Source organism: Phocoena phocoena, chromosome 3, assembly GCF_963924675.1.
Source record: "Phocoena phocoena chromosome 3, mPhoPho1.1, whole genome shotgun sequence".
NCBI classification, from domain to species: domain Eukaryota; kingdom Metazoa; phylum Chordata; class Mammalia; order Artiodactyla; family Phocoenidae; genus Phocoena; species Phocoena phocoena.
Window position 1 is genome coordinate 125,513,022 of NC_089221.1, and position 24,958 is coordinate 125,537,979.

At 39.9% G+C, this 24,958-nt stretch overlaps 1 protein-coding gene across 1 annotated transcript in view; it reads right to left on the bottom strand.

The window, feature by feature from the left end:
* HTR4 (5-hydroxytryptamine receptor 4) overlaps positions 1 to 24,958 on the bottom strand; it is a 130,069-nt gene that overhangs the window by 30,385 nt on the left and 74,726 nt on the right. Inside the window, exons 2-3 of the mRNA XM_065873948.1 lie at positions 21,534 to 21,659; positions 20,091 to 20,291 (exon numbers count right to left, since the gene is read on the bottom strand). Coding sequence (XP_065730020.1) covers positions 20,091 to 20,291; positions 21,534 to 21,659 — 327 coding nt within the window. The remainder of the gene's footprint in view (positions 1 to 20,090; positions 20,292 to 21,533; positions 21,660 to 24,958) is intronic.

Here is a 24,958-nt window from a genome sequence, read left to right on the forward strand (position 1 = left end):
AAATAAATAATGGTGACGGGTTTCCTTTTGAAATTCAACTTCAAGGGGAATCCTGTGGATGTAGTACACATGCTACCAATCCCTTATGCATTTACATACATAGTCAGTGCCCTGGACAATGAGTGCTTGCAATAAAGTTCCTTGGACAGCTCCTTTCCCAGGGGGCTAAGGTGGGACACAGCCATGGTTTCTTGCACAGAGAGCTGTAGAAAGTTACTCTTGCATGATGTGAGGTGGCTGGGCAAGCCTCGGGAAAATCCTTCATTTCCTACTTTAAAAATTAGCAATAAGTAAAAGGAAAAAAGGATTTCATTTTCTTCAAATTATACCGATTGAATTGTGAATAATAGTAAGGATGAATAAGAAAAATACCAAATTCTGTCTATGTATGTGTTTTACTTAAATCTTCTCCTCTACATCTTCAATCTGGTGCTATATCTTACAGTAAAAATAATATGATTTTTAAGTGGCACGGAGTAGAGAATATAAGGTTTTTATCTAGAGCTCAAATTAGAGCACTCGATTTTATGGGCTCAAGATTCTTACCAAGGCCTTGGCATCCTTGAGACAGCTGCCATAAATAAGCCACCTCATATTCTTCTAATTTCTTTCCTCATATCTTTCCAATCTTTGCTTTCTAGCTAAGGATCTGAAAAATAAACATCCTTTTGAAGGCTGCATTCAAGAGTGTAAATTAAGTATGTGAAAACAAACATCACTAAATAAAATGATTAATAAAAATTGAGTTCTAGGGCTTCCCTGGTGGCGCAGTGGTTGAGAGTCCGCCTGCCGACGCAGGGGAACATGGGTTCGTGCCCCGGTCCGGGAAGATCCCACATGCCGCGGAGCGGCTGGGCCCGTGAGCCATGGCCGCTGAGCCTGCGCGCCCGGAGCTTGTGCTCTGCAACAGGAGAGGCCACAACAGTGAGAGGCCTGTGTACCGCAAAAAAAAAATAATAATAAAATTGAGTTCTAGTGTTAACTGACCCTTAAAATGCTAACTTTTGTCTACAGATCAAGGACCAGATACAAATCAGAAAACTTGATCTCTACCTATCATGGTTGCTTTTTTTTTTTTTTTTTTTTTTTTTGCGGTACGCGGGCCTCTCACTGCTGTGGCCTCTCCCGTTGCGGAGCACAGGCTCCGGACGCGCAGGCTCAGCAGCCATGGCGCACGGGCCCAGTCGCTCCGCGGCATGTGGGATCTTCCCGGACCAGGGCACGAACCCGTGTCCCCTGCATCAGCAGGCGGACTCTCAACCACTGCACCACCAGGGAAGCCCCATGGTTGCTTTTTAATATTTATATTATATTACCAGTGCTAATAACAAATATATTTGTCCTATTATGAACTGCCTCCCAAACACATGTACAAGACAAATACACAGAAGTAGCTAGTTAAATTTGCAAGCTATTTGGAGTTTAGGCAAAGCACACTTGCTGAGTTAATAATAAGAGTTACTTTTCATTTACTTACCAAGAGGTCTACCTGTATTATCTCATTTGGTCCTCACAACTACTTCTGAAATAGGAACTATAAATGCACCCCTTTCACAGATGAGGAAACAGAAACACAGAAGTGCTAAGATTTGTCCAAGGTCCCACTGGTGGTAAGAACCAAGCTGGGATCTGGCCCAGGCAGCCTGACACAAGGGTCAGAAGGTTAATTTCACTACTATCAGTTCACTCTGCCACCTTCCCAAAATCCCCAAGGGATTATTCTAATTCTTTACAAGCCACTTTGGAAACATAAAAACATTGAATCTCAAATCTTGAAGGATCCTCAAAATCCTGAAATCCCCAAGTCCCCTCTAAAATGAGGTATATCCAAGCCTGCATGAATGCACTAAGGACTGGGAATTCACCAAGTCCTACAACAGTACATTCTAAACTCAAGGCTCTCCTGAAGTTAAAAAGGTCTCCTCCAAAATGGATTTTCTGTAACTTCCAGTTTTACCCTCTGTCTCAATTTAAAATTTCTATTTCTAATTCTTCTTCTGCACAGTACTCCTACAGATATCTGAAGAGAGCGTCTACAATCCTCTTAAGTTTTATTTTCTGCAGGTAAAAATATTCACAGTTGTATTCAACCAGGGTTGATTCTGCATGCCAAAGGATATTTGGTAATGTATGGAGACATATTTTGTTGCCATAACTGGAAAGGGTGATGCTACTGGCAACCAGTGGGTAAAGATCAGGGATGTTGCCAAATGTCTTACAAGGTACAAGACAGCCCCCTACAACAAAGAATCATTTGGTCTACAAGGACAGTAGTGCCACATTTGAGAAACTTCGGTTTAGAGGAGGTGATTTTCACCAACAGCAGGGGCTCTGTGTCCTCTGTATGTTACAGTGTGCCATTCCTTCTGAAGAGTGGGAGCCACAAGGAGAGCATAATACTCTGGTGTATCCTATACAGACCAGAAAAGAAAGAACGTCACCTTCTACCCTGCCTGCCATAACTTAATACAACCTGTGGGACACCCAGCAGTACGAGACACCTGCACCTTCTCAGAGCTATGATCTAGGACAGGAGGTGAGAAAAGTCTACCCCTAACTGATTTATAAGTTCCAGAGATGTTTGCCTGTTCACAATTGTATCCTCAATGTCTAGTACAATGCTAGATATAGAGTTATGCTCACAAAAGGGCTGAATAAATAGTAAACCCTGAATAACTACCAATTAAAATAAATTGCATTAAAACGTGGAACCAGGTTTTTGGGATGTGAAAGGTCATATCTAGTAGAGGGATGGGGAAAGGCTATCTCCAATAAGTGTCTTTTAAGTTGGATTTCAGAGACTGGGCAAGGACAGTGGAGGAGAAAGTATAATCCAGTTGCTATAAAGAGAATGGACAAAGACCCGGATACAGAAATTGTATATATATAAATATACATGCATGCATCCACATACCCATATAAATATAACAGAGTACAAGTTAGCTGGATGGTAGAGTGTTTATATGGAAGTAGAAGAAGTAAGCCTAGAAAACTGGCTGAAGGGCAGATTTCAGAGCAATGGTTCTCCAACATAGTGTGCTTCAGAATCACCTAGAGAGCTTGTTGAAACACCGACTGTAGGTAGATCTTGAATGGGGCCCAAGAATTTGCATTTCTGATACGTTCTCAAGTGATGTTGCTGCTGGTGGTTTGGAGATCACACTTTGAGAACTACTGTCTTAGAGGTTTTTGAGTGCTATACTCGGAGGAATCACCAAAAGTTCTTTTTAAACTGGAAAATGTCCATCACAATCAACACTGCTCTACCAAAGGAGCTGAATTACAACAAACTCAAGAGACAGAGTGGTTGGTTCACAGGCTAGGTGGATAGTATTCATCAGAAAAACCAATTCTGTCTCATCTCAGGACTAATCTATTAGGTCTGTTCTCTAGACTTCCATTGGACAATTGGCATTCTTTTTTAACTAGAAAACTTTTACACAGTGGTTAAGTAAATGTTCAAATGACAAGTGAGGTTCCAGATGGTCAGGATTAACTAAAATGTAGCAAGGATATTTACAAAGTAATATCTTATGCAAAACATTTCTAAGTATTGCTCACAAAACTCCATTAAAACCCACTTTGGTAGACCAGCCATCAGCTTCCCCAACCACAGCCATGTGTAAATGTGTGAGCAAATTGCTTTTAAATGTCTCTGGGGACACAATTTACTTTGACAACTCTTAGAAGGCAGTCATGTATTTTAAGTTCCATGCTAATCTCTTCCCCACTCTTCCTGCAATTAAGGAAAATTCTTCCTCCTCACTTCCTGCCCTCCCAAGCACACTGAAGGCAGAAAGAGCAAACAGAACAACCTGGAACCCTAGACTCTCAGAATCAGAGGAGATTTTAGCAGTCATCATACGTTTTTGCATCTGGGTACCAACTCTGTGGTCTTGGGATCAGTTACTTAACCTCTCCAAGATTCAGTTTCCTCATCTGTAAAGTGGAGATCATTATGTCCAGCTCATTGACTGGCTGTGGGAATTGATGAAATAATACGTTTAAAACTTAGGAAGTTCCTGGCACATAAAGCTTAATAAATAGCAGTTACTATTTTTATTCTCAGACCCTCTGGTCTTATATGTATACATATACTTATTTCATGCATGTTACTGTAAACAAAGTTAAATACATTTTGGAACCAGGGACCCTAAATTATTTAACAAATAAAATAGAAGCCACTGGGTTCAACATCTCTCTTAGTAGTTGATTCTAAGAAACAAAAGGTAAATGAGTTGGTCCCTAAAGGTGAATGGAAACGGTAAGACCATACTGGCTACAATCAATAGGGTTGATTAGATGTAGTATCCTCTCATAGACTTAATCCAGGCCCAGTTCTTCTAACTGAGATGGCTGAAGACAGCATCTTGGGTGATCACTGAGCCCAAATTTCCAATCAAGATCAGCTAAAGACCCCTCCCACCCGCCAGGCCTGAGTGAGCCAGAGCCCCCTGATCAGCTGCTACTTTAACCCAGTCCTGTCTGGGTGGGGAACAGACACCCTCAGGTGACCTAGATGTAAAGGCAGGGCCAAATCCAAAGCTGAACCCCAGGAGCTCTGCGAACAAAGAAGAGAAAGGGATATTTCTCGCAGAAGGCTCAGAAGCAGTGGATTAAATCTCCACAATCAACCTGATATACGCTGCATCTCTAGAATACCTGAATAGACAACAAATCATCCCAAAATAGAGTCGGTGCACTTTGGGAGCAACTGTAGACTTAGGGTTTGCTTTCTGCATCTAATTTGTTTCTGATTTTATGTTTATCTTAGTTTAGTATTTAGAGCTTATTATCATTGGTAGATTTGTTTACTGATTTGGTTGCTCTCTTCCTTTTTATATATATATATTTTTTTTTTCCTTTTTCTCTTTTTGTGAGTGTGTATGTGTATGCTTCTTTGTGTGATTTTTCTCACTATAGCTTTGCTTTTACCACTTATCCTAGGGTTCTGTCTGTCCTTTTTTTTTTTTTTTAAGTATAGTTTTAGCACTTGCTATCATTGGTGGATTTGTTTATTGGCTTGGCTGCTCTCTTCTTTCTTTTTATTACTCTTTTTTTTTTTTATTATTATTATTTTTTTGTGGTACGCGGGCCTCTTACTGCTGCGGCCTCCCCTGTTGCGGAACACAGGCTCTGGATGCGTAGGCCCAGCGGCCATGGCCAACGGGCCCAGCCGCTCTGTGACATGCAGGATCCTCCCGGACCGGGGCATGAACCCGCGCCCCCTACATCGGCAGGTGGACTCCCAACCACTGTGCCACCGGGAAGCCCTATTTTTTTTAGTTTTAATAATATTCTTTTATTTTAATAACATTATTTGATTTATTTATTTATTTATCTTTCATTCTCTTTTTTTCTCCCTTTTCTTATGAGCCATGTGGCTGACAGGGCCTTGGCGCTCCGGTCAGCTGTCAGGCCTGAGCCTCTGAGGTGGGAGAGCCGAGTTCATGACATTGGTCCACCAGAGACCTCCCAGCCCCATGTAATATCAATCGGCGAGAGCTCTCCCAGAGATCTCCATCTAAACGCTAAGACCTGGCTCTACTCAACAGCCAGCAAGCTGCAGTGCTGGACACCCCATGCCAAACAACTACAAGACAGGAACAAAACCCGACCCATTTGCAGAGAGACTGCCTAAAATCATAATAAGTCCACAGACACCCCAAAACACACCACCGGATGTGGTCCTCCCCATAAGAAAGACAAGATCCAGCCTCATCCATCAGAACACAGGCACCAGTCCCTTCCACCAGGAAGCCTACACAACCCACTGAACCTACCTTACCCACTGGGGGCAGACACCAAAAACAACAGGAACTACGAACCTGCAGCCTGTGAAAAGGAGACCCCAAATGCAATAAATTAAGCAAAATGAGAAGACAGAGAAATACAGAGCAGATGAAGAAGCATGGTAAAAACCAACCAGGCCAAACAAATGAAGAGGAAACAGGAAGTCTACCTGAAAAAGAATTCAGAGTAATGATAGTAAAGATATCCAAAATCTTGGAAATAGAATGGAGAAAATACAAGAAACGTTTAACAAGGACCTAGAAGAACTAAACAGCAAACAAACAATGATGAACAAAACAATAATTGAAATTACAAATTCTCTAGAAGGAATCAATAGCGGAATAACTGAGACAGAAGGACAGATAAGTGACCTGGAAGATAAAACAGTGGAAATAGCTACTGCAGAGAAGAATAAAGAAAAAAGAATGAAAAGAATTCAGGAAAGTCTCAGAGACCTCTGGGACAACATTAAATGCACCAACATTTGAATTATAGGGGTCCCAGAAGAAGAAGAGAAAAAGAAAGGGACTGAGAAAATATTTGAAGAAATTATATTTAAAAACTTCCCTAATATGGGGGAAAGGGAATAGTCAACCAAGTCCATGAAGTGCAGAGAGTCCCATACAGGATAAATCCAAGGAGAAACATGCCAAGACACATATTAATCAAACTATCAAAAATTAAATACAAAGAAAAAATATTAAAAGCAGCAAGGGAAAAATAACAAATAACATACAAGGGAATCCCCATAAGGTTAACAGCTGATCTTTCAGCAGAAACTCTGCAAGCCAGAAGGGAGTGGCAGGACATATTTAAAGTGATGAAAGGGAAAAGTCTACAACCAAGTTTATTCTACTCAGCAAGGGTCTCCTTCGGATTCGATGGAGAAATTAAAACCTTTACAGACAAGCAAAAGCTAAGCGAATTCAGCACCACCAAACCAGGTTTACAACAAATGGTAAATGAACTTCTCTAAGCAAGAAACACAAGGGAAGGAAAAGACCTACAATAACAAACCCAAAGCAATTAAGAAAATGTGAAAAAGAACATACATATTGATAACTACCTTAAATGTAAATGGATTAAATGCTCCAACCAAATGATATATACTGGCTGAATGGATACAAACACAAGACCCATATATATGCTGTCTACAAGAGACCCAACTCAGACCTAGGGACACATATACACTGAAAGTGAAGGGGATGGAAAAAGATATTCCATGCAAATGCAAATCAAAAGAATGCTAGAGTAGCAATTCTCATATCACACAAAATACACTTTTTAAAATAAAGACTATTACAAGAGACAAAGAAGAACACTACAGAATGATCAAGGGATCAATCCAAGAAGAAGAAGATATAACAACTGTAAACATTTATGCACCCAACATAGGAGCACTTCAATTCATAAGGCAAATGCTAACATCCATAAAAGGGGAAATCGACAGAAACACAATCATAGTAGAGGACTTTAACACCCCACTTTAACCAATGGATAGACTATCCAAAATAAAAATAAATAAGGAAACACAAGCTTTAAATGATACATTAAACAAGATGGACATGATATTTATAGGACATTCTGTCCAAAAACAACAGAATATACTTTCTTCTCAAGTGCTCATGGAATTCTCTAGGACAGATCATATCTTGGGTCACAAATCAAGCCTTGGTAAATATAAGAAACTTGAAATCATATCAACTATCTTTTCTGACCACAACGCTATGAGACTAGATATCAATTACAGGAAAAAAATCTGTAAAAAATACAAACACGTGGAGGCTAAATAATACACTAATAAATAACCAAGAGAACACTGAAGAAATCAAAGAGGAAATCAAAAAATACCTAGAAACAAATGACAGTGAAAACCCGATGACCCAAAACTTATGGAATGCAGCAAAAGCAATTCCATTGTATTGTTTATAGCAATACGATCCTACCTCAAGAAACAAGAAACACCTCAAATAAACAACCTAACCTTACACCTAAAGCAATTAGAGAAACAAGAACAAAAAAATCCCAAAGATAGCAGAAGGAAAGAAACCATAAAGATCAGATCAGAAATAAATGTAAAGGAAATGAAGGAAATGATAGCAACAATCAATAAAACTAAAAGCTGGTTCTTTAAGATAAACAAAATTGATAAACCATTAGCCAGACTCATCAAGAAAAAAAGGGAGAAGACTCAAATCAATTGAATTAGAAATGATAAAGGAGAAGTAAAAACAGACACTGCAGAAATACAAAGGATCATGAGAGATTATTACAAGTAACTATATACCAATAAAATGGAAAACCTGGAAGAAATGTACAAATTCTTAGAAAAGCACAACCTTCGAAGACTGAAGCAGGAAGAAATAGAAAATATAAACAGACCAATCACAAGCACTGAAATTGAAACTGTGATTAAAAATCTTCCAAGAAACAAAAGCCCAGGACCAGATCGCTTCACAGGCAAATTCTATCAAACATTTAGAGAAGAGCTCATTTAGAGAAGAGCTAAAACCATGATCAAGTGGGGTTTATTCCAGGAATGCAAGGATTCTTCAATGTATGCAAATCAATCAATGTGATAAACCATATTAACAAATTGAAGGAGAAAAACCATATGATCATCTCAATTGATGCAGAAAAGGCTTTCGACAAATTTCAACACCCATTTATGATAAAAACCCTCCAGAAAGTAGGCATAGAGGGAACTTACCTCAACATAATAAAGGCCACATATGACAACCCTACAAGCCAACATCGTTCTCAATAGTGAAAAACGGAAAGCATTTCCTCTAAGATCAGGAACAAGACAAGGTTGTCCACTCTCACCGCTATTATTCAACACAGTTTTGGAAGCTCTAGCCACGGCAATCAGAGAAGATAAAGAAATAAAAGTAATCCAAATTGGAAAAGAAGAAGTTAAGCTGTCACTGTTTGCAGATGGCATGATGTTATACATAGAGAATCCGAAAGATGTTACCAGAAAATTACTAGAGCTAATCAATGAATTTGGTAAAGCAGCAGGATACAGAATTAATGCATGGAAATCTCTTGCATTCCTATACACTAATGATGAAAAATCTGAAAGAGAAATTAAGGAAACACTCCCATTTACCACTGCAACAAAAAGAATAAAATATCTAGGAATAAACCTACCTAAGGAGACAAAAGACCTATATGCAGAAAACTAAAAGACACTGATGAAAGAAATTAAAGATGATACAAGCAGATGGAGAGATATACCATGTTCTTGGATTGGAAGAATCAACATTGTGAAAACTACTGTACTACCCAAAGCAATCTATAGATTCAACGCAGTCCCTGTCAAACTACCAATGGCATTTTTCAGAGAACTAGAAGAAAAAATTTCACAATTTCTATGAAACACAAAAGATTCTGAATAGCCAAAACAATCTTGAGAAAGAAAAATGGAGCTGGAGGAATCAGGGTCCCTGACTTCAGACTATACTACAAAGCTACAGTAATCAAGACAGTATGGTACTGGCACAAAAACAGAAATACAGATCAATGGAACAGGATAGAAAGCCCAGAGATAAACCCACGCACATATGACCGGTCACCTTATCTTTGATAAAGAAGTCAAGAATATATAGTGGAGAAAAGAAAGCCTCTTCAATAAGTGGTGGTGAGAAAACTGGACAGCTACATGTAAAAGAATGAAATTAGAACACTCCCTAATACCATACACAAAATTAAACTCAAAACGGATTAAAGACCTAAAAGTAAGGCCAGACACCATCAAACTCTTAGAGTAAAACATAGGTAGAACACTCTATGACATAAATCACAGCAAGATCCTTTTTGACCCACCTCCTAGAGAAATGGAAATAAAAACAAAAATAAACAAATGGGACCTAATGAAACTTCAAAGCTTTTGCACAGCAAAGGAAACCATAAACAAGACCAAAAGACAACCCTCAGAATGGGAGAAAATATTTGCAAATGAAGCAGCTGACAAAGTATTAATCTCCAACACATACAAGCAACTCATGCAGCTCAATATCAAAAAAGCAAACAACCCAATCCAAAAATAGGCAGAAGACCTAAACAGACATTTCTCCAAAGAAGATATACAGATTGCCAACAAACACATGAAAGAATGCTCAACAGCATTAATCATTAGAGAAATGCAAATCAAAACTACAATGAGGTATCATCTCACACAGGTCAGAATGGCCATGCCAACAAACACATGAAAGAATGCTCAACATCATTAATCATTAGAGAAATGCAAATCAAAACTATAATGAGGTATCATCTCACACAGGTCAGAATGGCCATCATCAAAAGATCTACAAACAATAAATGCCGGAGTGGGTGTGGAGAAAAGGGAACCATCTTGCACTGTAGGTGGGTATGTAAATTGATACAGCCACTATGGAGAACAGTATGGAAGTTCCTTAAAAAACTACAAATAGAACAACCATATGACTCAGCAATCCCACTACTGGGCATATACCCTGAGAAAACCATAATTCAAAAAGAGTCATGTACCAAAATGTTCATTGCAGCTCTATTTACAATAGCCAGGACATGGAAGCAACCTAAGTGTCCATCGACAGATGAATGGATAAAGAAGATGTGGCACATATATACAATGGAATATTATTCAGCCATAAAAAGAAGTGAAATTGAGTTTTTTGTAGCAAGGTGGATGGACCTAGAGACTGTCATACAGAGTGAAGTAAGTCAGAAAGAGAAAAACAAATACTGTATGCTAACACATATATATGGAATCTGAAAAAAAAAATGGTTCTGAAGAACCTAGGGGCAGGACAGGAATAAAGACGTAGAGAATGGACTTGTGGACACAGGGAGGGAGAAGGGTAAGCTGGGACGAAGTGAGAGAGTGGCATGGACATATATACACTACCAAATGTAAAATAGATAGCTAGAGGGAAGCAGCTGCATAGCACAGGGAGATCAGCTTGGTGCTTTGTGAACACTTAGAGGGGTGGGATAGGGAGGGTGGGAGGGAGGAAGACGCAAGAGGGAAGAGATATGGGGATATATGTATATGTATAACTGATTCACTTTCTTATAAAACAGAAACTAACACACCATTGTAAAGCAATTATACTCCAATAAAGATGTTAAATAAGAAAAAAAAAAAAAAAAAAAGGATGGCCACTTCTCTCATCCAGAGGTAAGGCATCTGCCCCCTTCCCACAGGACTGCCCTGTGACTTGTTTGACCAACAGAGTACATTGGAAGTGTTGTATGCCAGTTCAAGGCTCAACTGTTAAGAGGACCCTTGGTTTCTCAGATCCAGGAGCTGTCACATAAAAAATCTAGCATGCATCAACATGAGATCATGAATAGGGACCAAAGGGGAGAGACTCCCTTCTGTCAGAGATATGGATTGGTTCTCCATCTCTGTCCTGGCTTTTTTGTTTTTGGGGGGGGGTTTTGTTGGCCATGCCACGTGACTTGCAGGATCTTAGTTCCCCAACCAGGGAGTGAACCCAGGCCCCAGCTGTGAAAGAGCCAAGTCCTAACCACTGGACTGCCAGGGAACTCCATCCTCGTTTTTTACAGTACCTCGGAGATATCTGTGACATAGCATTTTTCTAACTGTAATAATTATCCACTTCCTTCTCTGTTACAATTACTACTATTCCTACTATACACACCACCTATTTTTTGAGAACATACTCTGTGTCACAAGTATATTCTACATTGTATCTAATTCCTACAGCAACTCTGCAAGGCAACATTCAACATCCACATTTTAAATATAAGGAAACTGAGGCCCACAGAATTTAATCCATTTGCCCAACATCACACAGCCAGGATATGGTAAAACTGGGACTTAAACCTACATTTGCCGAAGTCCATGCCGTAGTAATGCTGACAAAAAGCAAGGCTAGACAAAAGTAACCCTGACTAGGAAGAGGAAGGAAAGTATGCAGTGCCCTTTAAGCTTTTTTAGCTGAGGACACAAGAAAAAAGACATTTAAAGATTAACCTGATAGATAAGATAATACACAGGAATAATAACTAAAAGCTACTGCAATAATCCGAATTGGGATGAAAAAATGTATAAAGAGGAGGAAGATGGATTTGAAAGATATTTATGAAAATATAGCTATGACTTGGCATCCAGCTAGTCATGGTAAATAAATTAAAGATGTCCTCAGAGAATTACCTTTAAATGACTAAAAGTTGACTAATAAATGCACCTTTAATGTACAAAGTGGAAGAGGATATCTGTTTACAATGGAAATTTCCATTCTGAGCAACTGGGTTTGAGAAGACAGAAAGATGCTTAAGGCAAGATGTCGAACAGGCAGCTAGCTGTTCAACAGAGGCAGAGGACCTAGCATGGGACAAGACTGCAGGAGAGATGAGGGCAGGCAAGCAAAGCCACAGGATGGGTGAGGTCTCCAAAAAAGAGAAGGGAGATACCCAGGGCTGGAAGGCTGAGGGTCTAACCTTGAAGGACACTCAGCTATGCAAATAGGAAGAAAAAGACAAGTATCAGTGTCTAGGAAGGCACCCACAAGAGTCACCAGGAATTTGCATTGGGAAAGGGAAACAATAATGGAATAATAACTGTAGTTAACATTTATTGAATGCTTACTAGTTGCCACATCCTAGTTTACGTTCTTTGCATATAATCAGTAATTTAGTCTTCACAAACTCCAAATGGAATATACTATAATTAATACAATTTTGCCGATGAGAAGATTAAACTCAGAGAATTTCAATAACTTCCTTAAGATCATACAGTTAGTAACTGGTCAATCTGGGATCGAATCCAGGAAACCTAGCACCCCAGGCCTCGTTCTTATGTATCTATATATCAAGATTTCTAAAAGGGGAGAAAAGCTAACACTAAAGTCACATCAAACCACAAGTCACATCTGAGAGCATTCTATGCTCAGCTAAACATGCCTGGAGCAGCTACCGGGGATCTGTAAGAAGAAACAGATGAGATAAAGGCTGACTCTCAAGGAGCTGGTAGTCTAGGGTGAGACAGATAAATAAACCAATTATTAAAATGGGTGATAACTGCTATGTTAATATTTAACATTCTATGGGAGCTCAGAGAAAGAAATAACAAATTTTCTTTGGGAATGAAGCTCAGCCAGTTAGTGGAGAAGGTGAGTATTGAAGAAGGGTGGATGGTACACCAGGAAAAGAAAAGAAACTCAAGACACAGGTGCAACATGGAATTACGAGGAAACACACCATACTCAGGAAATGATAACAGACCACTCATGGGTGGGAGTAGAGATAGGAAAGACAAAGACTGAGGATAATTCTGGGAAAAGGACTGAAAGATAAGCTAAGAATTTAGCCTATATTTGATAATGTGAAACTGAAAAACCTCTGGGGCTTTGCACATGCTGATTTCTAGAACTGTCGCTCCCCATACCTCACCCTCTCCCCCTTCCCCTACTGGCATCTACATCATCTACAGATCCCAGCTTCAGCATCACTTTTTCTGAAAGCTTTCCCTGCACTGGAGGTCACATGCTCCAACAACTTCCTTGACTTCCCCTTATTCTATTTCAATGACCACCAATTTTACTATAATTACCTATTCACTATCCGTATTCTCCACTAGACTAAAATCTCTGTGATTCAGAGCTTTTCTGATTGTTCACCACTGCACCTCCAGTGCTCTACTCACCTTGTGGCAATTAGTAAGCACTCAATAAGTATTTGATGAAATTAATATAAAAATAAGATTTCATATCCTCTAGCATGAAACTCAACAAATATTATTATTACATACAAAGCATGAACCTCAAAGAGTATGTGAGAAGGGGAAACTTATAATCCCCACTCCTTGCAGAAATGTATTTCAATCCTATTGGGAAAACAAATGTAATTGTGTGACACAAGTTCACAGTGACAGACACTTTTCATTTATACATTGCAAAATTGAGTTATGCTCCAGGGAGATCGTTAAGAAATGCAGGCACACTTATCTCCAGCACAGGATGAAATATGCAATCTTTAAGTCAGAATTGTATGTTTTACTGTACAAGCTAAATTGTTTTAAAAGAAAATCTGTGACTGAGAAACTGTTGGAGGATTTTTGCAGATAAAACACATCAAATTCCTGGGCTGCCAAGCGGAAGGGTGACAATTCAGATGGACATATCAAAGAGAAAATCTTGCAATGCTATAGATGATGGTATCCTCAATGAAGTGAAATAGCTTTTTTAAAGGGAACTATATTTGAGCCAAATGCAGGGCAAAATACAGCATGATCAGAGAAAGAGGATAGGAATGGTTAAAAGTCTGAGAAGTATGGCATATGAAGCCAGTGGAAGGATCTAGCAATATGTGGCATAATATAAAGAAGACGTGGGGATGACACACCTCTGTCATGTTGTAGAGGCTCCATAAAGATACCTGTAAGTCCTTTGGTCAGCTTAAGAGAAGTTGATATCTGCTATCCTCATCTGCCCAACATCCCTCTTTCCAGAAGGAAATGCCATTTTCCTGCAACATATGCTTCTGGTAAAGCTGGCAGTCACAGTGCCTCACCTCTGACCAGCAACCTGATGTGTCATCCCCACCCCACGATGGTTAGTCATGAGGAGAGTGTCTGACTCAAGCAAAGCCAACCAAAGTTCTTCAATGAGAAATAGCATTTGTTTCTCTTCTTTGGACTCATGAGTTAAGGATGGTTTAAGACACATGTTTGCCTATAGCTATTTTTCTGAACACAGCCTGAGAATGAATCCAACAACAAAACAGCATAGGGACAAAGAGAGAGATATAAATTTGGGTACAGACATAGAGAAATAGAGACAGAGAGGGAGACACAGAGAGAAAGAGAAGGAAAGAAGGAGACAAAAAGGAGAGGGAGACAGAGACACAGGGAGAGAGCTAGACTAGATGATAATGTTCAAGCCGTGCAGAGCCATGTCTGAAGCCTGACTTTTCAGCTATGAACCAATCAGTTTATTTTCTGTTACATGATTCTGAAAAAGACCTCAGTAATACATCATCCGAGAAGCAAGTTGGTAAAAACACTATACTCAGGCAATTCATTAGGATATATACAGAGAAAGCCCTCTTCAAAGTCTTATTTAATAAACCCATTTGAATAAACTAAAAACATGTTCATAACAAGTCTGCTTATTGTATGTGAAATGATTGGGATTTAGAGGGGGCTGTTATTTACAGCTGTTAACTCTAGGGTGTACAGTGGTGGAAGTGGAGAGGAAGAAATGGGGACATTTTTACTTGTGAAATGATAACTTTTTTTAAAAAAAATGCTCAGGTATTATTATTATGATTTTTTAAAAACTGTGATGATTATAAAAGATCTTGTCGGAATAGATCAAACACAAGGTCATGAACTGGGGTGGGGTGATCAAAGATGACGGTGAGGGTCCTCACGAGGAAGAATCTGCCAACAGGAGATGGTGAAGGCTCCCTTGGGGGGAGATCCTAGGGCATTTTGTGAGGAGGCAGAGAGAACTCACTGGTCAGAAAGATATCCATGCTCCCCACCTTGTTCTGACCTCACAGGGAACTTCTAACACTAAAGTCAGAATGTCCTCAGCGATTTGAGGAATGTGCTGCTCCAGGAGCACTTTCAGCTAAAAGGCTATTGTGGACATGCTTACATTCAAGAAGTATTAACTTCTAGCAAAGAGAAAACTGAATACATATTTCAGAAATTAGTAAAAATGAAGGCTCCCAACAAAAATCCAAATGACCATCCAGCCTAGCCAACACTACCCACTACTGTGCCCATATAACCATTGTTAATAGTTTGGTACAATTTCATTCCTACTCTCTCTCACACTCACTCATTCATGTACACCCAGATACAAACATCTATATATTTACTTTATAAAAGTGGAATTAGGGCTTCCCTGGTGGCGCAGTGGTTGAGAGTCCACCTGCCAATGCAGGGGACATGGGTTCGTGCCCCGGTCCGGGAAGATCCAACATGCTGCGGAGCGGCTGGGCCCGGGAGCCATGGCCGCTGAGCCTGTGTGTCTGGAGCCTGTGCTCCGCAACGGGAGAGGCCACAGCGGTGAGAGGCCCGCGTACCGCAAAAAAAAAAAAAAAAAAAAAAGTGGAATTATTCTAAACATTAAAGTCTGAAACTTGCTTTTCTTCCCCACATAATAAACCAGTGATATCTTTCTAGGACAACACATGAGCTATTTCTCATGGTTTTTAATGGCTGCATTATATTCCACTTAAAAACCAGTACTCTGTTACAAATACTTGGTTGGTTTTAATTTTCACAGTAACTTCAGATTTAAAAGAATCAACTGTATGTAAAGCTTTAATGCAGTTTTTGACCTCCCGTGACCCATACTATATGATGCATGTATTTAAATCATATTTTGGGAAATACTTCTCATGAGTCAATAAACTTTCATTAATAGGTCTCGGTTCTCAAAGCACCAGGAAGCACAGTGGATAGAAGATGGTGGTTGGAGAAATGCATTCAATAATATATTAATGAAGTTGTGCATTTTACTTTGCTACAGAAGTCTGTCATCTGGGTGGAATTAGGAATCAAGGTGAGCATTCTTGCTCGAGAGGCACTACCCTATGTCAGTCACCCCCAAAGACTGAGGGCAGCTTTAGAGAGAAGGACAAGATACCTTGCTAGGAGTCACTTGGCGAGCAGCAACATCACACCTCTCTGAGACATTCACTCTGTACTTCAGGCTGTCTCATGGCAGCCCAGTTGTCATGCTGGGAGGAATACAGCAAAATAGAAGCTAGATGTAAATAAATCATACTCTTTCAGGCTAAAATGTCCTGTAACATCCAGAGTGAACCTTCTACCTCAATGAGAATGTCACTCTTGGGACAGGAAATGATGGGAGATAAATGGCAAGTTTCCAAGACTCCCAGAAGAAAACAAAACCATTTGACTCCATTTAACTTACAGTATTAGAATTTTGATGTCCACTATCAGAGAAGGAAATGGAATTATTGGCAGAACTATTAAAAAAAGAGAATGTGCTGAACGGTCCATTTGTTCAATGGTGTTTACAAAATACCTAAATCAGTGTTTATGTAATTACTAGTAAACTATCAATCTCCCAATTAAAAGGTAAGTTCTGTGAGGGGAGGAACCTTGTCCTTATTCATGTCCTTGATCTTTTTCCCATTGGGGGAGATAGAGACATTTAAGAAAAAATTAAAGAAAAATCAATTGTGGTTTTAATCACAATTGCACTAAGTTTTCAAAGGAGAAGGATGGTTTTGATTGGCTCAGAGGGGACTTCTGCAAGGAAGAGAGGATTGAGCTAAAATGTGAAAGACATTCAAGAGAGGAGGGAGCAAAGGAGCTTTCTGGGCAGAGGGAGGAGCCAAGGCTGAAGTGGCTGAGCACAGAGCACTGGAAAAAGAGAAAAAATGTCGAGTGAAGCTGGTGAAGGGCATGAAGGGCGTGACGTGGGGATGGGAACATAGACAGGAAATAGATGGTGCAAAACCCTACAGGTCAAGGAGTTTGGTCTTATCCTCAGTGCAATGAACAGCCATTGAAGAGTTTTAAGCAAAGGAACAATGAGATAACAGCTGCAGTATTAAAAGATCGCTGAGATCTTGTAAGTATCAAGCGGATTAGCAGGGATGAAATAGAGGATAAATTAGTGGGGATAAAATGGGAGATTGTTGCAGCGACATACAAGAGATGATATTAGTTTGCACTAGGATGACAGAAATGGGAAGAAATAGACTAGGATCTGTGCAGGAAGAAAAATCAGTAGGACTTGTCATTATTTAAATGTAGGGGATAAGGGAAGACCGCGTTAAGAGTAACTACCTGGTTTCTGGATGTGGCAGCTGCTGGAAAAGCCATTCATTGAGGAGGAGGTCCAAGTTTTGTAAGAAAGATCATGAGTTGTATGGATAGTTACAAGAAACTGGAACTAACATCCACTAACATGGAGGGCTGCACCAAGCTGGGCCAATGCTATGCCTTAAATGGATCATCTAACTTCACCCTAACTGCCATCTGATAAAATAGGTGCTACTGCCCCGCATTTTCAGAGGTAAGAAAACCGAGGCTCAGCAAGGCTTAGTAACTTATCACCATTCTCAGAGCTAAAAACTGGCTGAGCTGGGATTTGAACCTGGATTACCTCCGTTCTAAAGCCGATGGTTCTTAATTACCAGCCCATACTGCTTCATGACAACTGAGGCCTACTCAGGGAAAATTTCATGGTTTCAAAAGGTGATAGTCAACCTGGAACTCTGAAGCCAAATCTTCCTAGGAAACCTTCAATTCTTCTCTCAAGGCTGCCCAGAGAAAACCATCCACATCAGGAAGATGATTCTACGTTTTCTCCCATTCTTCACTCTCCACCCACTCAGGCTTTTTGCCCAAACCTCAAGGTTACCTCCAGGTAACCTGATCTCCTCAACTTTGCCTTCTCCAAGTTCCTATAATACTTTTAGTCTCACCACTTATTTTGGCAATGATCACATGCAGGCTACCCTGCAGGATGTCCATATATTTTCTGCTTCCTCACATTTTATTTTTTCTAATGTGAACTTTTTTTACAGTATATACTGACTGTCTTAAAAAGTCTTTCATGCACTGAAATCAGATTGTTGTAAATAAGCTAATAAACACAAATTTCAAATTGTGACACTATTAGAATTTTGATGTCCACTATCAAAGTTCTGCCTGCCAACCAACAGTTCTGTTTTACCCATGTTACCATCTCTAGTTGTAGAGTGGAATCTCATTATACATGGCATTTAAATTATGTACATTCATCTATACGTTCTTGGCAGAGCAAGAGAGAGAGAACATGTACAATTTAAATAGATCAGGCCATTACACATGCCATTCTAATCAATAAGCACTTGTTCCATAAAATAGGAGATGAATTTGCTGTTCCCTCAGCTGGTTTCAGTCCCTAAGGATCTTTCACAGCATGAGTAATTACCTGGGAAAACTCTGATTTTAGTGTATAAAGGTACATTTTTTGTTTTATTTAAAAAAATGTTTATATCTTTATTGGAGGATAATTGCTTTACAATGTTGTGTTCGTTTCTGCTGTACAACAAAGTGAATCAGCTACACATATACATATGTCCCCATATCCCCTCCCTCTTGAGCCTCCCTCCCAACCTCCCTATCCCACCCCTCTAGGTCGTCACAAAGCATCAAGCTGATCCCCCTGTGCTATGCAGCAGCTTCCCACTAGCTATCCATTATACATTTGGTAGTGTATATATGTCAATGCTACTGTCTCACTTCGTCCCAGTTTCCCCTTCCCCCCCCCCACCTCTTCCCCTTCCTCAAGTCTGTTCTCTACATCTGCATCTTTATTCCTGCCCTGCCACTAGGTTCATCAGTAAAAGGTATGTATTTTAGATATAGCACAATCTCTAATTTTAAGTCAACTATTCTTCCTATTCCTCTATTAAAGAAACAGTGAAAGACTAAGTGGAAAGCTGGGTCTTCTGGACTAATCAAGAGACAGTAAGAGATTGTCCCTGGCAATTCTGCTAACCTGAGATATTTCACACCACACTTTCTTTTGGGAACTACCCTTAAGATATGACTACAGTGATGGCAGCATATGTTAGTGCAATAGTATGACTTTTCAACTGCATTCTGACTTTATTATTGAATATAAATAAGCAGGAATTGGAAAATGAAAAGTGCTGATACAAATGGTAAACATGCACCTCCAACAAATGAGGCAAAGATAGAAATCATTAGGCCTCCTGAAGTCAAACGTGAAGAAGAAGAACACATTTATGCAACAAGAATTAAATGCTAGCTTGGGTCCAAAAAGCAAACAATTATTGGAGATTTTATAATCACCTTTGACTTTCTGGAAAAGAGGCTCCCCAGTCACAGGCACAAACCTAAATATGCACACAAAATGATGATACAGACACATTTTCAGAAGGTCATGTTCAAACAGAATACTATCATTCTGAACCACCCTGCTGCCTACTGGGCAGAGAGATTAATTCTTGCTTCTCAGCATCCTCAGAATTTTCTTCGTGCCATCAGTATACAACTTAGGGCTCTATCTGTGGGAAACATGATTGCAGCTTAGACTGTAAGCTCCTTGCAGGCAGGTTCTTGGCCTTATTAATCTCTACGTCTGCAGCGCCTTAGAGACTGCCTGACTAAAAAGGGTGCTGTGCTAAAGCTGGAGAGTGAATGAATACGTGAATAGCCAGATTTACCTCTCTGAGATTCATTTCCTCTAATGAATTAGGGAAGAAAGAAAGACACAGCCCGATAGCCATCCGGCTGTTGTCTCCAGCACGGATCTCCACTACGCAAATGGCTCTGGCCTTACCTATCCAGAGAAATGCAGCACAGGTGAAAAATCGATGCCGTTGTGAGTAGGACATCTAGAGATGTCCGGACGAGGCAAAACATCTCCCCATAAATCCAGACGTCTTGAACCAGCTCAATGGCACCAAAGGGCATCACCAGCACTGACACCAGCAGATCCGCAAAGGCAAGAGACACAATGAAATAATTGGTTTTTATTTTCCTGTGGGTGGAAAAGTATAAGGGAGGAAGCAGTGGGAAGGATGAAGGAAGGAGGTTAGGGGGAAAGGAGCAGGAGAGAAAAGAGGGGGGAAAGGAAGCAAAGAAAGAAGGAAAGAAGGGAGGGAAAAAAAGGAAAGAAAAGTCAGATGTGCAACATATTCTGTGAGATTCAGTTTCCCCTTCTGTCACATGCGTGGTCCAGTCACTTCAGACTTTTCCAGAAGCCCTCTCTTGCCCTCCCCTGTGACCACAATGGCCTGACTTGAGCCCCCGATGCACAAAGTCCCTGAGTCTCAAGGGTTTTTACAGGGTGCTCTCTCTCCCCACCGTTGGCCTAGCTACACCCCATCTACCCTGTAGGCCTCGGTTTAGTCATTCTCAGAACACCCTCCCAAGGGGCCCCCTTAAAAAAAAGTGTCAAATTCCACCGTCTTCCACTCTTTGACTACCATGTGCCTCACATTTGCCACACTTGTTAGAATTTAGTTTTTACACTTCCTTGATTAGAGCATGTCTTGCTTAAAGAGGAAGCAGCAGATGAGATAGCACTGCATCTTTTACCCCCCTTTACGGCTTGGTGGCTCTTGATCTAGCCTGCACACTAGAATCACCTAGTAAATTTTTCTAAGTATTGATGCCCAGGTCTCACCCCAGATCAGTTAGTCCAGGGACTCTGTGTGATGAACCCACTTACCCACCCCCAAGTTTGCCAGATAAAATATAGGGCACCCAGTTAAATTTGAATTTCAGATAAACAACGAATAATTTTCTAATATAAGTATACCACAAATATTGCATGGGACATACTCATGCCACATATTAGTAATTTTAAAAGGGTCTTCAAGTGATTCTAAATGCAGCCAAGGATGAAGCAGAAAGAGCAGAAGACCCATGTTTAAAACCCTTTCTCTGAACCAATTAATAAAGTGGGGAGGTTAGATTAGATGTCCTCTCAGCAATTATATATAGAGTGATCACAACTATTACAGAAAAAACAACATAGGAAACAGGAAAAAAGACAGGATAGAAATTCACTTATGTGCTTGTACTACTGGTTATGTTAGAACTGTGGGATTATATGTGATTTTTTTCCATGCTCTATTTTCCAAACATCATTCCCATGAATCTTTTTCCCTTCATAATTACAAATTAGAATGGAAATTATAAATTCAGACCTCAGTTTTCCAGGGACAGCCCAGAACTCCACCCAGGTTTCCTCATGAGGTTGCCTCACGTGACTCACCTGAGCTGCCTGTCCCTGCACACAGCCACCATCACCAGCAGGTTCCCCAAGACTGCCATCAGGATAACAGCCGACAGAAATGTGAGCAGCACAACTTTCTCCACTGACCCGAAACCCTCCTTAGAACTGGAAGACACACAAACACGAAGAATTGAAGGAAACTCTGAAACACAGGAAAGAAAATTAGTCTTTTCCTCATTCATCTTCAGGAAGGTAACTTCACTATCAAAGCTGTAACACACATGTACTGTGCACCTAATATATGCCAATGTCTGCACTTGTCACTTTACATGTTATCCTGGTTAACTCCTACATAATGAGGAGGCTCAGAGAGGTGGATTAACTCTCTTGAGACTGCACAGTGATTCTCCACCAGAGAACTTGAGGCTTTCCTTCAGAGCACCGACCTCAGCTTGTGCTCAGAAATGTTTTTTGGTTGATTCTTGTTTGGCACACCTACTCAGCTAGGTTGTAAGCTCCATGGGGCAGGGACGTCGTCTGTTTTATCCACTGACAAATTCAATTTCAATGTATCACTCACATTTATCAAATGTAGGAAAGATGACTTTGAATGAGTTAATGACAGTAACTTGAACCACTGTGTGAATACAAGGACCACCCTGTTTTCAGTACCGCATCCCAGCCCACGCAGAAGCTGCTGTGTGCACGTGGGCTGTCCAAGGAGTAGGTCATGGCTGAAGGCTGTTCTTATATGGCTGACCTGGACAAACTGATCCCGTATTCTGCAAAGCCCATTGGAAAGACAGCAGACAATCAATAAACTCAGGGACTCCTTTCACTGCCCTGAACTACATTTCTTTTGGTGCCCAATATAACAGTTCAAATTTGTGTTCTTGTAAATTTCAGCAACTGATTTGATTCTATAAACCCTGCCCTCCTACTGTCAACTCAGCATTTTGTCTTACTAACTTGGAAGTGAGTGTCCCCTATCAATAAAAGCATAATGAATGCAGGTTATTCAGAAGCTACAGGAAAAGTTTCATTTTTAATAGAGTAGTAAAATGATCTTTTTAAATGAAGTTTCAAAGGATCTTAAAACTCTTAGACCCAAACGCACATTTCAATACAGAGAAACTAAGGCCCAGAGAGGGGAACTGAGTTGTCAGACTATGTTAGTGGCTAGTCTGGGAGAAGCTGCTTGTTCTGTAGGCCACCACTAGGAACACAGGTCCCATTGAACCAAGAAAGATCTGTCTTTACTGAGCTCTTCTGACTGAAAACCAAGATGGCTGCTGGTCCCAAATCGCAGCAGCCCATGAAGTCTGGGCTCTGGCTTTGTCCAAAACTTTTTCCATTAGGCCTGGCATAGAAGACAAGGTGACAACTGGAATAAGGAGTCAGAAAGTTCCACTCTGCTCACAAGCGGTTTTATTGCTTCACTGAAGTCCTTATGGCTAGGGTTCAGATGAAAAGAAATTTGAGGTACGTCCATCTAAATCACCCTTACACACCTAAATTCCAACTATCGACAGTACAAATAATGGACAAGTAAGATTTAACTCAATGAGGAAAAAGAATTCAGTAGCATGCTTTGGCTATCCAAAACTATTTTGATTTTAGGCCATGTTAATTGAGGTAAAGTGTCTAATAAAGGAGGTGATAATGCTCTTTCCCTTGTCCTTCTCAGAGGCTCTGACTCAGAGTCCCTCTGAAACTTGTTCCCCCCTCAAGGTCTCTACACTTGTGCCTTCTTCCTGGAATGCTTCTTCTCAATATTCAGGTCTCAGATTAAAATTAACTCCCATTTAATGTGCCACAGCCAACAAACATCTTTCATTTTCTTTATAACATTTATTGTTATCTGAAATTACTTCTGTTATTGTCTGTGCCCTACCCCCACAGACTCACTTTTGGTTATCTTTTTCACCACAATTCCCAGCACCTGGCACGGTGTCTAATCTACAGCATATGTAGTGTAAAGGTGGATGCAGTATATAGGAAGTGCACAATTACTCGCTGAGTGAAAGACACTGTGTTCATAATGGTGAGGTTTATTCTTCAATGTCTTTGAAGACAGGCTGCAGGTATAGAAAAGCTTTTACCTAGACAAGAGAAGACCCAAGGATGAGACATAAAAGCTATTTTTAACTATCTGAGGATGGTCCTTTGAAATAAGAGTAGATTTATGCATTCATTCATTCATTCCACAATACTTTGTTGGTTTTTATTTTTTTGCTGCGTTTAACATACAACTCTTAACTGTATAAGAGTTACATATTATAAAGAAAACTTCTTAAAGCAAAATATACCCTCTTTGCTAAAACAGCTAATTAACCAAGAGATGATGCTTTAAGTATATAGAATATTCTCTTTAAAACATGCTTTAAAAATTACTTATATGTTTATGATAAATTTTCCTTAGAAAATTTTGTTAAAATAAATAGGAAAAAAATTAAAGAGGTTCTCTGAATGCTTCATTAAGTAACCCAAAAGTTTTTTTTTTTGAATTTTATTTTATTTATTTTCTTATACAGCAGGTTCTTATTAGTCATCCATTTTATACACATCAGTGTATACATGTCAATCCCAATCTCCCAGTTCATCACACCACACCCACCACCCCACCACTTCCCCCTTGGTGTCCATACGTTTGTTCTCTACATCTGTGTCTCACTTTCTGCCCTGTAAACCAGTTCACCTGTACCATTTTTCTAGGTTCCACATACATGCGTTAATATACGATATTTGTTTTTATCTTTCTGACTTACTTCACTCTGTATGACAGTCTCAAGATCCATCCACATCTCAACAAATGACCCAATTTTGTTCCTTTTTATGGCTGAGTAATATTCCATTGTATATATGTGCCACATCTTCTTTATCGAGTCATCTGTCGATAGGCATTTAGGTTGCTTCCATGACCTGGCTATTGTAAATAGTGCCACAATGAACACTGGGGTGCATGTGTCTTTTTGAATTATGGTTTTCTCTGGTTATATGCCCAGTCGTGGGATTGCTGGGTCATATGGTAATGCTATTTTTAGTTTTTAAGGACCCTCCATACTGTTCTCCATAGTGGCTGTATCAATTTACATTCCCACCAACAGTGCAAGAGGGTTCCCTTTTCTCCACACCCTCTGCAGCATTTATTATTTCTAGATTTCTTGAGGATGGCCATTCTGACTGGTGTGAGATGATATCTCATTGTAGTTTTGATTTGCATTTCTCTAATGATTAATGATGTTGAGCATTCTTTCATGTGTTTGTTGGCAATCTGTATACCTTCTTTGGAGAAATGTCTATTTAGGTCTTCTGCCCATTTTTGGATTGGGTTGTTTGTTTTTTCAATATTGAGCTGCATGAGCTGTTTATATATTTTGGAGATTAATCCTTTGTCCGTTGATTTGTTTGTAAATATTTTCTCCCATTCTGAGGGTTGTCTTTTCATCTTGTTTATGGTTTCC